The sequence below is a fragment of the Telopea speciosissima genome, chromosome 2, assembly GCF_018873765.1.
Source record: "Telopea speciosissima isolate NSW1024214 ecotype Mountain lineage chromosome 2, Tspe_v1, whole genome shotgun sequence".
NCBI lineage: Eukaryota > Viridiplantae > Streptophyta > Magnoliopsida > Proteales > Proteaceae > Telopea > Telopea speciosissima.
In genome coordinates this window covers 51,887,464-51,906,225 of record NC_057917.1, presented here as the reverse complement: position 1 = coordinate 51,906,225, position 18,762 = coordinate 51,887,464, and the positions used below count along the sequence as shown (strand labels likewise).

At 40.6% G+C, this 18,762-nt stretch overlaps 1 protein-coding gene across 1 annotated transcript in view; it reads right to left on the bottom strand.

Moving 5' to 3' along the window:
- LOC122650841 (origin of replication complex subunit 4-like) overlaps window positions 1–18,762 on the bottom strand; it is a 75,446-nt gene that overhangs the window by 36,416 nt on the left and 20,268 nt on the right. Inside the window, exons 2-5 of the mRNA XM_043844215.1 lie at window positions 16,482–16,532; window positions 16,363–16,406; window positions 16,102–16,165; window positions 15,802–15,888 (exon numbers count right to left, since the gene is read on the bottom strand). Coding sequence (XP_043700150.1) covers window positions 15,802–15,888; window positions 16,102–16,165; window positions 16,363–16,406; window positions 16,482–16,532 — 246 coding nt within the window. The remainder of the gene's footprint in view (window positions 1–15,801; window positions 15,889–16,101; window positions 16,166–16,362; window positions 16,407–16,481; window positions 16,533–18,762) is intronic.

The window sequence follows — 18,762 nt, the reverse complement described above, 5'->3', positions numbered from 1 at the left end:
CTGCAATAGCAATGTCCGGACGGGTATGTGAGAGATAAATCAACTTCCCTACCAACCTTTGGTACCAGCCCTTATCAACAGGTTCACCCTCCTTTTCTTGAAGCCTGACATTAGCATCAATAGGAGTATCAGAAGGGTGGCACCCTAACAGGCCCGTTTCAGATAACAAAACTAGGATGTACTTTCGTTGGGAGAGAAAGATGCCTTTTGAAAATCTGACAACTTCAATTCCAAGAAAATACCTTAACTTTCCCAGATCTTTGATCTCAAACTCTTTTCCAAGAAAATCCTTCAGATGATTGATCTCATCACCATCATTTCCGGTAACAACAATGTCGTCAACAGACTATGAGAATAGTGACCTTCTGACCAACCCTCTTTATAAAGAGAGTATGATCAGCATTGCTCTGCCTATAGCCCACAGAAATCATAGCCTTGTGAAACCTCCCAAACCAAGCGGTAATTGCTTCAGCCCATAAAGTGCACGCTTCAACTTTGCCTTGGGTTTTGCCAGAAGAGAACCCTGGTGGAATATCCATATATACCTCCTCATCCAGTTCTCCATTGAGAAAGGCATTCTTCACATCTAGCTACTGAAGATCCCATCCCAAATTCACGGCACATGACAATAAAACTCTGACAGTATTTAGCTTTGCAACAGATGTAAAGGTCTTCTAATAGTCAATCCCGTATGTCTGGGTGAACCCCTTTGCCACAAGACGAGCTTTATATCTATCCACAGAGCCATCTACCTTCTATTTCACCACAAACACCCACTTACATCCAACTAGTCGTTTCCCTGAAGGAAGAACAGCAAGCTCCCATGTATTATTCTTCTTTAAGGCTACCATTTCTTCCATCATTCCTGCCTTCCACTTTCCATCTGTAAAAGCTTCCTGCCAAGTGTAAGGACTACGCACAGAAGAAAGAGAAGAAACAAAGGCACGAAAAAATGGAGAAAGAGAGTCATATGAAACTACATGAGAAATAGGATGTTAAGTTTAGGTCCTAGTACCTTTACGAAGGGAAATAGGTAACTCAGGAGAAGGAATCTTACCAGATGAAGGAGTGCTCTGGATCCGGGGTTGGCAACCGAATGGGTACTAGTGCTATAGTGGATTGAAACTGCTTATGTCTGGTACGGCTCTTAGTATAGACCTTCATAGTAGAATCATCAATCCTTTTTTGGAATGCACTAATGATTTTCTGAACATGAGTTTGCTCCCCTTGAATTGGAATGTCATTATAAGTCTGCTCCCCCAAGACTTGATTGTCATTATTATCTATCTCTATGGTCTCCCCTTGTATGGGATCCAGAGTAGGAAGAACCGGAGAAGACTCATCATGAATATACTGAAGGGGGGCTTCTAAGGGCAGCTCTAAAGGTTACACATCTTCACTATGATTCTCCCCCTAAAGATGTGGGGAAGGATAATAGGAAAGATGTTCATAAAAGACAACATCCATACTAACCACAGTACACCGGGTAGGAGGATGATAGCATTTATACCCCTTTTGGGTGGCAAAATAACCCAAAAAAATACAACGGAGCCCACGAGGCTCAAGTTTACCAGGGGATCTAGTATCCCGGGCATAACAAACACTATCAAACACCTTAAAGGGGACAACAAAGGAGGAGGAGCCATGTAACAGCTCACAAGGGGAACGAGAGTCAAGGACACGAGTAGGCATCCGATTAATAAGATATGCAGCAGTAAGGATGGCATCCCCCCAATATTGGGAGGGGACATAGCGAGCAAATAGAAGAGCACGCGCCACCTTCTAGAGGTGGCGATTTTTTCTTTTAGCCGCACCATTTTGGGCTGGGGTATCAACATAACTAGTTTGGTGTAGGATCCCATGGGCAGCAAGGTAGGATTGGAACTGACCTTCCATATATTCCTTGCCATTATCACTCCTCCAGACTTTGAGAGTGGCATTAAACTAGGTCTCAACCATTTTATGGAAATGCTGAAAACAAGAAAAAATTTCACTTTTAGAGTGCATTCCTAGAGTAACAGTCAACAAAACAGACAAACCAACATTGACCTTGAAGCTTTACGACTAGGGCCCCACACATCAGTATGAACCAAATGAAATAAGGTAGAACTTCGCTTATTAGAAATAGAATAGGTAGAACGTGTCTGTTTCCCCAGAACACAAGCCTCACAAAAAAAAAAATCCTCCTTATTACAATTTTTAACCAATGCTGGAAATAAAGTAGATAAAGTGCCTAAAGGGGGGTGACCTAATCGGAAATTCCACTGATGTAGCTCAGAAGAGAATGAGGAACTCTGATATAATTGAGAAGGTTGAGAATTTTGTGAGGAAGAACCATCATCGAGCAGGTACAATCCACCATGCACTCTACCACATCCAATCGCCTTCCCCGTTGCCAGGTCCTGAAAAACACAATGGGTAGGGGTTAGCATTATTAGGAGTTATTTTTTCTTTAATTCAAGCTGGATCTTCTTTCTTCGCTTATTTGTATAATCCAGTTTGAGGGGGAGTGTTGGAATATGTAATCCAGAATACCGTGGGGTTATTCTGGTCTTTTTGGGGTAGTTTTATTCTTCTTATGTTATTAAGTGTAAGTGGGCTATGAGGGTTTTAGTCCCACATCGCCTAGATTAGTCCCTTTATAATTTCCCCTAATAGAGGGGCTTACCTACCAATGAATACAATACATTATTTTCTCTCATTCTCTCTTTCTAACCCACGACGATTCTGCCAACATGGTATTAGAGCTAGTCTGATCTTGGTTAGAAAAAGAGGAAAAACCCTACTCCACCTCTCCAATCGACCTCTCCTTCTTCTCTCTCTCTCTCTCGGCTTCTCTTTCTCTGGTTTTCTTCTTCTTCTCCTTGTAAGGGGGGCAACACTAATGAGGTAAAATTCCTGACCAATGATTTAGTTGTTGCCCTCCTCCATTCTATCTACTTTTTTATAGTAAAATACTGCTGGAATCATCTTTGCGATTTGGGGTTTTCCAGAATTTTTTGGAGATCGACTTCCTATTACAATTGAAGGCTGACCTACCACCATTGGAGCTCCCTATGCACCCTTCTCCAGCCCCTTTCTACCCTATTCCATTATCCTCATTCCCTATTTCCTTTTTCTCCAAGCTTTATTTAATTCCAGCCACCATACCCTAATCGATCTCAACTTGTCAGGTTTTTCAAAACCCTGACTCCAATCGATTTTGGTGTTTCCTTTTTCAGATGCAGCTGATCTTTTTGGGGTGATTCCCTATTACTACAAGCCCTACTCGATCTAAGTTTGGACCCTTTCTGATGGCTGGATTTGTTTCTACAGCAAAAACTTCCTTAACCTGCTAATTTGGTTAACTGCAAAAAACCCTGACTTCCAGGTTTCAGTTTTTGCTAATTTTTGGAGGGCTGATTACTCCCACTTCAAGGACCAATCGACCTCAATATTGCACCTATCCAAGTTTTGTGAAGACCCCTACCCCAATCGATCTCTTCTTTTTAGGGTTTTCCAAAACCCTGATAAAAATCGATTTGGGCTAGGGATGTTTGCTGTTGTTCGAGTGCTTTGAAGGTGGTTCTAACATTAAAAGAGAACTCTCCTTCATCAGTTCAAGGCTTGAAAAAGGTCCTTTATGCTGGTGTAGTGCTGTAATGCTGCCTTGCTCTACTTCTGCGATTTTTTGGAGTCTCTCCCCTTTAAAGATCAGGTCTCACTCTTACTGGAGATTGATTGTTCACCTTGGAGGTTCCATTCTAGCAGCCTTGGTCAACATCTATTACATGTCTACATCAGCAATTACAACCCCCTTTCCCTAAATCGATCTCAATTTCAGGGTTTTCTAAAACCCTGATAACAATCGGTTTTAGGGTTAGGGTTTTCCTATCAAGCTCATATTTTGAGGAGAGTCTTATACATATCAGAGGAGTATTCAACCCATATTTCAGCATCATTCATCTGTTATTTTTGGAAAAAATTCAGGTTCATTTTTTCAAATTATCAACCTATTTTCCTTGTTCTTATGTGGCTGGCTGCTTCAACTACCTATTGGATCTACTGACTGATTATCTTATATTTGCTGGTTCTATTGAGCTTTACTACCTACCTTGCTGGTTCTATTGATTGCCTTCTGTAAGCATGACTGGTTGACATGTTACTGCTGCCTTTATGTGGACTACTGCTGCCCCATTATTGAGACTGAGTATCCTACTATTGGAGATCGAATTTCTTTCATTATTGAAGACTCGAATCTACTACCCTGGAGATCAGCTTATTTGGGATTACAACAGTGTGTTCCAAAGTTATTGGTTGCAACTACAAATCTATTCAGTTATGTGAAGTTTTTTTTGTTCATATCCGGCTTACTTTGAGAGCTTGATCCTAGCCTTACAAATCTGATCCAAGTTTTTTGTTGAAGCTTCTTACATCCATTACTGTCCAGATATCTTCGTCAATTCTATTTAGCATGTGGGAGTTTATAGTTTGGAATTTTGCACACTGGTTCTTCCTTGTGTGAAGATCGATCAAGTTTTTGAAGAATGGTGCCTTCTCCTTCTAAAAATCAGACCTGTTTTTTTGTAATTCAGATCTGATCATTGGAGATTAGTGTTTTGGAATTAGTTTGATCGATTGAATATGGTTGAAGATTACTTTGTTGCATTGTTTTTGTCCATGGTTCATTATCCCGCAATTCTTTTCACTTCACCACCTCCCAAATCATACCTTTGGCATATACCCATAACTACTTTGGACGATAATGGTATTCTCTAATTTGCCATTTCTTCCTTTTCCATTACCCTTAGCACCTCTTGGAAAATTCTGGAATATTATGTTTTTGCCCTATCTCTTACATCATCTCTGTTATGTCCACGTGTACTACACATGAGGGAGGGATTATGTACAGTACACCTGCAGACATTGTAGAAGCAGAATTTACAGGAACACTTGGTGCAAAACATAGAAGATCAGAGTTTTCACCATTGCCAATGGGTATCTACTTTGTTATTGGGTTGAGTTTGCCGTAAGGGGGAGATTGAAGTATTAAAGTATTGAAGATGTTTGGTTATTGCCTGCCTATATGAGGTTCTACAGTTGGGTTGATTTTTTCCGTAGTTTGATCTTTTCTGCTGCTTGATTCATCTGCTTGCTGCCCTAGTTGCTTATCTTCAAGATTATCAATCAGAGATTCATCACTGGACAGTTGTTAAAGATTGGTGAAAGTTTGTTGCTCAAGTCTGCCCAGATTTGAAGACCTATTTTTTTCAAGTTCTTAAAGGTTTATTTTGGAACTGCATTCATCTGTCAAGCTGGATTCTACTACAACTTAGTTTTCTCCCTTTTTTTGTTCAAGTTGGGCATTAGTACCTTGTATTCGCCAACTTGAGGGGGAGTGTTAGCATTATTAGGAGTTATTTTTTCTTTAGTTCAAGTTGGATCTTCTTTTGTTGCTTATTTGTATAATCCAGTTTGAGGGGGAGTGTTGGAATATGTAATCCAGAATACCGTGGGGGTATTCTAGTCTTTTTAGGGTAGTTTTATTCTTCTTATGTTATTAAGTGTAAGTGGGCTATGTGGGTTTTTGTGCCACATCGCCTAGATTAGTCTCTTTGTAATTTCCCCTAATAGAGGGGCTTACCTATCAATGAATACAATACATTATTTTCTCTCATTCTCTCTTTCTAACCCACGATTCTGCCAACAGTAGGAAAAAAAATGACTTTGCAATTCAAATCTTTAGTATGACTACTAATGGAAAGAAGGTTAGTAGTAAAATTAGGAAATACAAAACCGAAGATAAGGAAATAGAAGGAGAGCAACCAATGGAACTCTTTCTAAAAACAGATGAAAGGGAACCATCAGCTACTCAGACTTTATCCTTGCCAGAAGTAGGATAATATGTATGAAAAATACTAGAAGAACCTATCATATGGTCAGTGGCACCAGAGTCTATAATCCACGGAGTGGAGACAACCGAAGCACAATGACCACCAAATAAAATACCTTAGTGGGCAAAGTTGGAACCTGAAGGAGTAGAAGAATTGGTAGGAAGAGATGTAGTAGAGGCAGCGGAAGTCTGTAACATATGTTTGAAAGCTTGTAATTCTTCCTGGGAGAGACCAGTGTCAGTAGTAGAAGCTGTAGCTACACTTTTAGTGTGATTAGCCTTGCTTTTAGTTTTGCCTCGACCACGCTTGGCCTCAAAGTCAGTAGATTTCCCATGTAATTTCCAACAATTAGCCTTAGTGTGATAGGGTTTGTTGCAATGTTCACACTTTACAGGCTCATTTGCCGAAACATTACCCTCAGATGTAGGAATAGGGCTAGAACCAGCTGCTTGTAAAGCTGATCTCTCAACCGTAAGAGTGAACAACATACCAGCCCGACGGGTCTCCTCAGTGTGAATAAAAGCAAAAGACTGCTCCAATGTTGGAAAAGGAACCCGACCAAGAACTTGCACATGAATTGGATCGTATTCAGCATTGAGACCAACTAAGTAATCATAAACACGAATCTGGTCCACATATTTTCGATAGGCAGCAATGTCATAGAAGGCTGGGAAATAAAGTAATGATCCAATTGTTGCCATAAGCTTTTGAGAGCAGCATAACATTTAGATACAGATAACTCCTTCTGTGTAGTGGCATGGAGTGTCTTACGGATCTCATATACTTGAGCATCATTCCCCATTTGTCCATAGGTTTCCTTGGCAGCAGTCCATATTTGTGTTGCTGTTTCAAATAGGAGATACTGACTAGAGAGGTCAGGTTGCATAGAATTCAATAAGAATGACATAACCATAGCATCATTAGCAGTCCATCGATCCTGAAGGGGACCTTCATCAGGTGGCTGTTTAGAGGTGCCAGTAAGATGGCCAGTAAGTCCTCTTCCAGCCACAGTCTAAGAGAGAGATCTGGCCCACATTAAGTAATTGGTACCATCAAGTTTAATAGCAGCAACATAGGGAAGGTACTCAGTCCTTGACTGACCATCACCTCCGAAGGTAGCCATGGTAAGATCAAACATCATAAGGGGATCAAGTTACCAAATTAGCAAAGGTTAATGCAGCCAGTTAAGAAAATAACCAAAAAACCAGATCGATATGGGCAGAATCGATCAAAAATTGAGGAACTTGATATCTTCAAAAATCTTCAACAGAAGGGGCTGTAATTAAGGTCGACTGCACCAATAGGATAGGGAAAGCTTCCCTCAAAAAATCTCCTCAATTAGATGGCTGAAACCCTAAGATCGATATAGTGTCAGGGTTTTCAAAACCCTGACAATTGAAATCGATATAGGGGAAAAGACTGTAACTTGTGAGGTCTTCAATTGTTGATGAAGTAACTCAATAGATGTTGTCTGAAGCCTGCTAGTGGAGCTCCAAAGTGAACAATCAATCTCCCAAACTGATATAGGATTGATTTTCAAAAATAGAAGCAGTCCAAAAAAATTCGCTGAAGAGGGGAGGCAGCAGCTATCGAAAAAATATTTAGATCATCTATGGTGAGGTGGGATGGAGGGCAGCATCTAGATCATAATATGACCACCTCATTGGTGCTGCCCTTGAAGGATGGAGAGAACCAAGGAGAGAAGAAGAAGAGAGATCAAGAAAGAGAGAAAGGAAGGGGAAAGTGATGGAAAAAAAAAGTTCTGTATAACCTAGATCAGAGAATTGGCTTTGATACCATGTTAACAAAACAATTAGGATTGTAATGCTTGAATGATCTAATCGATCAGACAAGCTCTCTATTTATAATAAAGAGAAAAATACAATGGGGATAGAATTACGCCTACACTAGCCAACTCTATAAGAGGAACAGGCAATACATAATGAAATAATAAATAACCAACCCAAAAGGACTAGAATACCCCCACGGTATTCTGGTGTACATAATTCAACAGATACAATTACCTTTAAGTCTTTTATCCGTTAACTTACAAAAATTTTAAACTGTTCTATTACTCTCTCTCCCTTATTGTGTTTTTCAGGATTTTCAAACAAGGAGGACAGTTGGTGGAGGGCTTGAACAAGATGGGCTGTATTATACAGATTGTGTTGCACCCTCTACTGTTGTTGCTACTACTTCCAGTGGTGTTTCTCCTATTTAGTGGCATTTTCGATTGGAAAATCTTTGTTAAAACCCCAGCATATGGTTCCAAATTGCAAGCCTTTGTTTCACCTCGAATGTGAAGCCTTTGAGCTCGGTCTCAAGAAGCATCATCGGTCCTCTTTTTCTTCTCGTAGTGTGTCTAAAAGTCCTTTATTTTCCTTAGGTCGTTCAGATTATTTGGGTTCATATCGTATCAAATTTAGGTTAGTTTTTTCTTATTTTGTCACTTTTACTGATCACCATTCCCGTCTGACATGGTTAAATTTGTTGAAAATTTGTTCTTGATCTCTTTCTGCTTTTTAAAGATTTTTATAATGAAATAAAAACTCAGTTTGATGTTTCTATTAAAGTTTTTTGGTCTAAATGTCTGATAATGCTCTTGAATACACTCAATGTGAGATATTTGTCTTTCGTTCTAATTATGGCATGATTCATCAAACAAGGTGTTCTTACACACCTCAACAAAATGGGGTTGTTGAACGGAAAAACAGACATTTATTGGAAATTGCTCAGTCCCTACTGATTCATATGCATGTTCACAAATGTTTTTGGTGTGATGCAGTTTTAACAACCTGTTATTTGATTAACCGGATGTCTTCTTCTATTCTCAATAATCGATCCCCTCTCTCTATTGTGTTTCCAAATTTTTCTTTGCTTTCATTACCGCTGGTAGATTTACCTCAAGGTAAAGACCCTGTGCAGTGTCATTGTGCACTATCAAGTATAATCCACGTGGCTCGGTTGAGTGGCTAAAAGCCCGTTTGGTTGCAAAGGGCTATACTCAGACCTATGGTGTCAACTGTCGATTACTTTGAGAGCTTCTCACCTATTGCTCGGCTTAACTCCATTTGTGTCCTCCTTTCTTTGATTGTGAACTATGATTGGCCATTATATCAGTTGGATGTCAAAAATGCTTTCTTATATGGTGATTTACATGAGGAGGTATATATGGAGCAACCTCGTAGGTATGTTGCTCAGGGGAAGAATGCTCACAGAGCTTGAAAATTACAAAAGGCAATGTATGGACTCAAACAGTCATATAAACCCTGGTTTGATAAGTTCAGTTCGATTGTTACTCGGTGCAAGTTCTCACAGTTTTATTCTGACCATTCAATGTTTGTTCGTCACCAGAATTCTAGGGTGATTGCTGGTTGTATGTGTCGATGATATTATCATATCTAGGGATGATGCATTTGGGATTACAGAAGTGAAATCTTATTTACAACAGCATTTTCAAAGGAAATACTTGGGTGTCCTAAAGTATTTTCTTGGTATTGAAGTGCTTCTGAGTAAAAAAGGAGTTAGTCTCTCACAAAGAAAATATGTTCTGAATCTTTTGTCTAAGACTAGTATGCTTGCTTCCAAACTAGTTGATATACCTATGGACCCACACCAGCACTTTGGGCCAAATAATGGTGAACAGTTTGATGATAAGCACTGGTACAGGAGATTAGTAGGGAAACGCATTTACCTTACTGCTACTAAACCAGATTTATCATTTGTTGTTGGGCTTATTAGTCAGTTTATGGAGTCACCTAAGAAGGTTCTCTGGGAGGCAACGTGTCGAATATTAAAGTACCTCAAGGGCGCTCCAAGAAATGGGCTTATTTGCTGACCTAATTAGCATATTGATGTGGTTGGGAATTCTGATGCAGACTAGGCTGGTGCTGACGGTGATAGGAGGTCTACCACAGGTTATTGTACTTTTATTGGTGGCAATCTTGTCATGTGGAGAAGCAAGAAGGAAACGATTGTGGCTAGGTTTAATGTTGAGGCCGAGTATAGAGTCATGGCTCATACAACAGTCAAGTTAATGTGGTTGAAATCATTGCTTAGTTGGGTTTCCAATTACTAAACCTATGAAGATGTTTTGTGATAATAAGCTGCTATCTATATTGCCAGCGACCCAGTGTTTCATGAAAGGACGGAACACATTGGAGTTGATTGGCACATTGTGACTTGTGAGGAATGCAGTAATGAGAAAATTGATTGACACTCCATATGTTTCTTCTGCAGATCAGTTGGGTGATATGTTTAACAAACCTCTGTTTAGTCCCGCTTTCCGGAAAAGTTGTTCCGAGTTGGGTATGGGTGATTTATATACTCCAACTTGAGGGGGGTGTTAAGTGTTTACCACCACTTAGGGGCATTCTTGGTATTCTAGTATTGTCAATGGGTGTTTATGTCTTATTTATATTAGTCGCTGTCCTTGTCATTCTACTGTAAGTCTTTATTAATATATTGTAGGGTCTGTGGCTAGGTCAGTTAGACAAGCTGCAACCCTCTCTTTTCTCCTCTCTCGCTTTCTCTTATTTCTCCTCTTCTTCTCTTCCTCTCTTCCTTGCTTCCATATGTGCTGATCTCTCATCTTTGGTACTGCTACACTATCCATAGACCATTCAGTTCAAGGTCTCAATTCTATCCCATTACAAATTCATATTAACGTTGAAAGGAACTCAGTCGAGCTACTCACGCATGCTACAATCAAGTCTACTAGGATAGTAGGTGTTGAGATGTGTTACCCGATATTATAAGGGTATTTTTGGTTTTTATTTATGCTTTATTTATGTACTTTTGATCAAGGGTAGGATTGTAATTTGGGCTGTGACACTGTTCACATGAACAGTGTCGTGAACAGTATTGTGAATAGTGTCGTAAACAGTGTTTCCCTTTGTAATCTCTTTTATTATTATTATTATAAATAGAGAGCTTGACTGATCTCATTGATCATTCAAGCCATTCACGAAATTCCTGTTTTGTTAACATGGCATCAGAGCCAAATACACTCTGATCTAGGTTTTCAAAACCAACCTCCCTCCCTTCAATTTTTTTCTCCTTCCCTCCATCGAGCTTCTTCCCTTCTTCTTTCTTCCTTTCTTTTGGTTCTTCTTCTCCCATTAGGGCAGCACTACTGAGGTGATCGTAATGATCTAGCTGCTGCCCCAATATACCTCCTTTTTTATGCCTCTTTTTTTGATCGAGTGGAGCTGAAGCACTGTCTGCGATTTAAAGATTCCTATTTTTTTTGGAGATCAGGCCTCTACATCTGTTTTGGCTGCATCTTCTATTGTGGGATCTTTATTTGATATTGTTCTCAGCCCCTATTCACTTCATCAGATTGGTTGAAGACCCCAGCCCCTTATCGATCTCTCTTCTCAGGTTTTTTTTCAAAACCCTGACATTAATCGATCTTGGGGTTGGGCTGCTGATTCCTGCTGCATCTGATTGGCACCCTTGCTGCCTTCATTCAACATCATTCCCAGCCTACATATCTGAGATTTTTTGCTCCAATACTAGTTCAGATTTTTTTGGATATTTTTTGGCCGTTTGCTGCTTCATTGAAGATTGGTTACCTGCTGCAATGACTGGTTCAGATTCTTCTTCGGCCTCTTCTGGCAGTGATGGCCAACCCTGGACTGATTTTCTTCCCCTTGCTGCCCCAATCAAACTTGATGGCTCTAACTACCTGAAGTGGTCTAGGTCTACCTATTTGACAGTAGCTGGCCGTGGCCTCACTGGCCATCTTCTTGGGACAACAACTAAACCAGTGGAAGAGGGTTCTCAGCTCAACAAGTGGTTATCGAATGATGCGATGGTGATGTCCTACTTGATCCATTCTATGCAAGGGGATATCTCAGACAATTTTCTTTTACTGGACACTGCCCATACTATCTGGAATGGTGCCAAAGAGACTTATGGTCGCACGGGGAATGATGCACAGGTCTATGAGATTAGAAAGAAGGCTAATGCCACTACCCAACAAGAGCTCTCTGTCTCCAAATACTATGCTGCCCTCAAGAACATGTGGCAGCAATTGGATCATTACTCCGACTATCAGCCCTCTACTGCTACTGATCTGGCTGCCTATCGCAAACACGTTGACAAAATACGTGTCTATGATTTTTTGGCTGGACTAAATATGGAGTTTGATCCTATTCGGGTGCAAGTACTTGGGCAGTCCCCTTTTCCATCCCTAGAGCAGGCCTTTGCCTTGGTTCATAATAAGGAATCTTGTCGGGCTGCTATGTTGCATTCCTCTACTGTTGATCGCTCCGCCTTGCAAGTTGCTTCCAGTACTCCTTCTCTTACCACTACTGATGGTGGTACTGCTGTCCTAAAGCTCCTATCAAGTGTGAACACTGCAACAGGCTCTATCATACTAAGGCTCAATGCTGGAAGCTCCATGGGAAGCCTGCAGATTTTGAGGAAAAGAAAACCCATGGGAAGTTTAAGCCCAAGGCTCATATGGCTGATTCTCCTACTACTGCTGCTGCTGCCCCTTCATCTGACATTGGGCTTACTCAGGATGAGCTCCTAGCTTTTCGTCGCATGCTACAGGCCTCTTCCGCTGCCTCCACTACGGCATCTACACCTGCTGCCCCTCCTGGTTCTAATTTTGCCTCGGGTACTCGATCGATGAGTACGTGTGTGCATCAGTGTATCCGATCCTTGGATTATAGATTCGGTGCCACTGACCACATGACTGGCTCCTCCCATGTATTTCATCTTTATTCTCCATCTTCTAGCAAAGACAGTGTTCGAGTAGCTAATGGTTCCCTTTCTCCTATTAATGGGAAGGGTTCCATACGCTGCTCACCTACCCTTTCATTAAAATCTGTTTTGCATGTTCCGTCCTTTTCTACCAACATTCTCTCTATTAGTAGTCTAACTAGAGATCTGAACTACAAACTGACTTTTTTCCCTTCTCATTGTGTCATACAGGATCTGGAGACGGGGCGCACGATTGGGGGTGGTAAGATGCAGGGTGGTCTCTACTTACTTGACCCGGGTCAGCCTTCTACTTTGCATTCGGCTTCCTCTACAGCTCATCATTTACAGTCCACCTCGTCCCCTGACCTTCATCTCTGGCACTGCCGACTTGGTCATCCATCCCTTAGTACTTTGTCTCTTTTGTTTCCGAGCTTGATTAAGCATTGTAATAGGAATGAGTTTTTATGTGAGGCTTATTCGGTGTATTTTTCTGGGCTATTCTGTGACCCAGAAAGGATACAAGTGTTACCATCCACCTTCTCGTCGTACTTTTGTCTCCATGGATATTGCCTTCCATGAGTCCTTGTCATATTATTCCCAAACACCTCTTCAGGGGGAGCAGGATCAAGGTTTTGAAGATGTGTCTGCTATTCTTCCGGCTTCTATTCAGGGGGAGCCCTCTGTAACTTCAGCTCCTATAGTGGCTCCTATTCAGGGGGAGCGTAGACCAGTCAGTCAAATCCCTGTTGATAAGGTATATACCCGGGAGCGCACAGGACAAGTTGAGACTACCACCACCACCATACCACCTCCACAATCATCTGCACTTGATCCAGATCCAGACCCTACTACATCATCTGGTAAGGATCCTTCCCTTGACTTACCTATCGCTGTTCGTAAAGGTGTTAGGTCATGCACCCAACACCCCATCTCCAATGTTGTTTCCTATGATGCTTTATCTCCTTCCTATTGTGCATTTGTTTCTTCTCTTTCCTCTGTTTCTAGTCCTCAGAAATGGCAAGAGGTGATTGCAGATCCAAAGTGGAAAGCAGCCATGATGGTAAAAATGATGGCCTTACTTAAAAATGAGACATGGGAGCTAGTTGTTCTTCCTTCGGGTAAAAAACCAGTCGGGTGCAAATGGGTATTTGTTGTCAAGCAGAAGCCAGATGGAACAGTGGATAGATATAAAGCCAGGCTTGTGGCCAGAGGCTTCACTCAGACTTATGGGATCGACTACCAAGAGACATTTGCCCCTGTTACGAAGTTGAACACTGTCAGGTCTTACTATCTTGTGCTGTCAACTTTGGCTGGGACCAACAGCAGTTGGATGTAAAAAAATGCATTTCTTCATGGGGAGTTGGAAGAGGAGGTTTATATGGATGTTCCTCCGGGTTTTTCCTCTGACAAGACCCATGGGAAAGTTTGTAGGCTCAAAAGGGCACTCTATGGGTTGAAGCAATCTCCATGGGCATGGTTTGGTAGGTTTCATAAAGCCATGGTCTCCTGTGGATACAAACAGAGTCATGTTGATCACACTCTGTTCATCCAGCGAAAGGGAGAAAAGGTCACTCTTCTCATAGTTTATGTTGATGACATAGTTGTGACTGGTAATGATACAGATGAAGTTTCTCACCTGAAGGCTTTCTTGGGACGGGAATTTGACATAAAAGATCTAGGACAGCTAAGATATTTTCTTGGGATTGAAGTTGCCCGTTCTCCAAAAGGCATCTTTCTCTCCCAGAGAAAGTATGTTCTAGATTTACTATCAGAGACTGGTTTGCTTGATTGTCATCCTTGTGACACTCCCTTGGAAGCTACTACCCGTCTGCAAGAGAAGGATGGTGAACCTGTTGATAAGGGCAGATATCAACGATTGGTGGGCAAGCTGATTTATATCTCCCACACCAGACCAGATATTGCCATTGCTGTGAGTCTTGTGAGCCAGTTCATGCATGATCCTTATTCCACTCACATGGCTGCTGCTCTTCGTATTCTCCATTACTTGAAGTCAGCTCCAGGAAAGGGGATCCTTTTGTCTCCTCATGAACATCTTCGCATTGAGGCTTACACAGATGCTGACTGGGGTGGTAACCCTGACAGAAAATCTACCTCCGGCTATTGTACTTTTGTTGGAGGAAATCTAGTCACATGGCGGAGTAAAAAGCAAAATGTTGTGGCAAGATCTAGTGCTGAAGCTGAATTCCGTGCTATGGCCCAGGGCATATGTGAGTTACTGTGGCTTCAGAGTTTACTCCTTGATATCCGTGGTTCTGTTCATCTTCCAATGATGTTGTACTGTGACAACAAAGCAACAATTAACATTGCCCACAATCCAGTGCAGCATGACCGTACCAAACATGTGGAGATTGACAGACACTTCATCAAGGAGAAGTTAGAGAGTGGGTAGATTTGTATTCCTTTTGTGAAGTCTGGAGATCAACTGGCTGATGTCTTCACCAAAAGGTTGAGTGGGAAGCTGTTTTATCCTAGTCTAGTCAAGTTGAGCATGTGTGATATCTATGCCCCAACTTGAGGGGGAGTGTTGATATGTGTTGCCCGATATTATAAGGGTATTTTTGGCTTTTTATTTATGTACTTTTGAATAAGGGTAGGATTGTAATTTGGGCTGTGACACTATTCACGTGAACAGTGTCGTGAACAATGTTTCCCTTTGTAATCTCTTTTATTATTATTATTATAAATAGAGAGCTTGACTGATCTCATTGATCATTCAAGCCATTCACGAAATTCCTATTTTGTTAACAGTAGGATTGTACAAACAAACAAAATACTTGACCAAAGTAATAATAGAGCCAAACAAAACATAAATCCAAGTCAAACCAAGACTAGGGTAAACCAAAATTTACGAAATACTCTCGGTATCTACAATATAGAGATTTTGAGTATATCGCAGACAAAAAGGCAGAAGTACCAACCAAACCAGACACCCACAAAAAATTTTAATGCACCATGCCACATCAGATCCACTGGTTCAGTGTTGAACCCGTCTAAAAATCCTACTCAACAGGATCGTGAACTTTGATAGTTTATCATACAAACTGCAGCTAAGAACTTCCATTTTTTTTTTCCAATTTTTTTTCCAACAATAAGTAATCCACCCAAATTTGATAAAAGGGGTAAAAAATCCATAACTTTAAATGGAAATAATAAACGATCTCAAGAGAACAACCAGAAACGAGAAGCATCATACCAAGCGGCAACTGACACCAATAAGTACTGCTTGTGACGATACAGATTGCAATCCATCTAACAAGCTGTAGAGCAACCGTTGCTTTCCCTGCAAAGAATCAGACAACAGAAAGTAGTTATGTCAAAAACAGAATTAAGCTCATTATATTGATGACTATGTTGGACCCCAGCACCCAAATGATGATAATGCTATTTCAACTAACAAACACAAAATAGAAAATAACAACATAAGAGGTGTCAAATTTGCAGAATCCAGCAATCGCAAAGGAACCGAGTATGAACAGGACAAATCATGTTATACCTGGGCAAAGAGATCGAACTCATCCAAGACAAAGATGATTGTCTTGTGAGCTAGTCCACACTCTCTGCCAACAAAAAATTCCATTTCAAATAAAGAAATGCACGAGATAAACAGAATCAACAAGGCACCGAAATAAACAAAAAATTAAATGACTGGGAATCAATAAGCGCCACTGAACATAACTCAGAATGCAATCATCAAAACCCAAAGGGGAGGAAGAGAAAATTAAATTGCACACCGACATAAACTTAAAGCACTCACCGCAACATGGATATCATGAAGTGAGAGTTATCATCAGAAGAGGCCTAAGAAAAGTATCATCCAAGCATCAAAAAATGCATTTTAGATTTGAAATCTAATGACTAGAAGTAGTGCTTTACCATTTTTGAGAACAATAACTGATGCTCCACACATAATTGTCTAGCAATTTCCTACAACATAGAAAAGTATATCAAAATAAATGAAGAATAAAAAGTGGCAAGGATGCTTACTTGAGTGGAAACTGGAAACAACATGGTGCACTCTTGAGAAAATAATCTTCCAGTTTTCGTAGGTCAAGACTACATTTCTTCAATTCTTTGTGGATGATTTTGTCAAGTTTTCATCTAAAAGTTTGAACTTGTAGGTGGAGGGACTCCCAGGTGTATAAGGAGGGCTTCAGGCTAATTAGTAGACAGTGTGGGACTAAACTCCCAACACTCTCCTGCACATGTGGCAGTACATACTGCAGACATATGGATACGGTGAAAACCCACTCTGATACCATGTCAAGTTTCCATCCTAAAAGTCCGAACTTGTAGGTGGAGGGACTCCCAGGTGTATAAGGGGGGTTTAGGCTAATTAGTAGCCGGTGTAGGACTAAACTCCCAACAGACTTCTCATTATTGGAAATGGTAAGGCAGGTAACCAACAGCTTAAGAAACTGTTCTTTAATAGTATCAAGACAAAAACTTGTGCCCACCTCAAGATTCCTTCAGCTAAGTCCACTACTTACTAGGAGACACTGAGACGGGCCTTGAATTATAAAATGCACCACCATATAAATTCAATTAGCCTGTGTTAAAGATGCTAGAACTGTTGGTCCACTCAATCGGGCTTTACGTCCAGGATGATATTCTGGCTTTCAACAATATTGACAACTAATTATTAGCAGTTTGTTGGCAATTTTATCATGCTGTCAATTTGTTTATGCCTTCATTACCTTCACCCACTATAACAAAAGGGATGGACTACAATAGCTTGTCTGTTTCTTCTACTTTGACCTCCCAATCACATGCCTACATGGTTGGCCAGGCACCAGATGTCCACTACTTGTTGGAACATGTTAAAAACAGAGTACAAGATCGGGAAAATAAGAGAAATACCTGGTCTCATGCAAGCTAAAAATGAAAACGATCGTTCACATAATCTCCCTCCATACCCCCCAAGTTATAGGCAAAAAAAGAAGTAAAATCCTTAAAAATCACCGAGAATCTTCAGAAAAATAATTACATAACTGTCTTGATCCTACTATTCACAAATTCTGACTCTATTCCTTCCATAACGTCTAGCATAAGCATGTGTCAATAACATCCTATAAAATTCTTCCTCATTTACTGAAGACCTTAGTTTACCAGTCTTCAAAAAAATAAAGACATATCGAATGGGTCAAAACGATATGTCCCAAGACCTCACAAAGAAGCAAGTACAAATTGCATATGGATAGTGATGATGCAGAATCATGTAGTTTACAGATTCCACATGCTAGCTACATAAGAAACATATAGTGGGAATTCTCTGGCCTCTAAAAAACAGATGATCAAGGTCTAAACGCTAGCGGTAACAAGGTCTACAAGCCGTGAACTTAAGGCCGTGCAGAGGGCTACAACTAGCAGCCTGCGGAAAAAGGCTAGTCTTCAATAAGATATAAATATGTCGAATGGGTCAAAACAATACATCCCAAGACCTCACGAAGAAGTAAGTACAATATGGATAGTGATGATGCAAAATCATGTAGTTTACAGATTCCACATGCTAGCTACATATGAAACACATAGTAAGAATTCTCTGGATTCTAAAACTCAGATGTCCAAGTGCTAAATCTTTTTCCTTTTTAAACCAGCTAGAAGAAATGTACTTTGGAGAGAAAATGAGGATTCCAAGAGAAGAGAGCTGACAAAGAAAATTCACCCAAAGTTCGCAAAAGGTCATGGAAGAAAAATTATTATGAAAACACAGCCATAGAATTGGCAGTCGAGATTCCCAAATGCTTTTCATCTCATCAACATGAGTACGAAAAAGATTCAGGAATGGATAAGCAAGCATCGCCACATCCCAATCATTAAGAAACCCATGGAACTTAGGCATCTAAACATAAAGCCTCCTTGAAGCAATCTCTAACCAATGGTTCCTTGTCAGCTGTAATTCTAAACAAAATAGGAACAGACTGTTTAAGCTTCATATCACCACACCATGAGTCCTTACGAAATCTCAACCTAATCCCTTTACCCATATTGAATATGATAAACTCATGGGATCTACATGCAGAACTTGATATGCCTTGCTACAAGCTCGTCCATATCTTCCCTCAGTTAACCCACTCTCTCATCCCCAAGATCTGCAGTCATACTTGCCAGCAATAATTCATCTCCATAAGTGCCCCTCCTTCTTCCAGAATCCCCA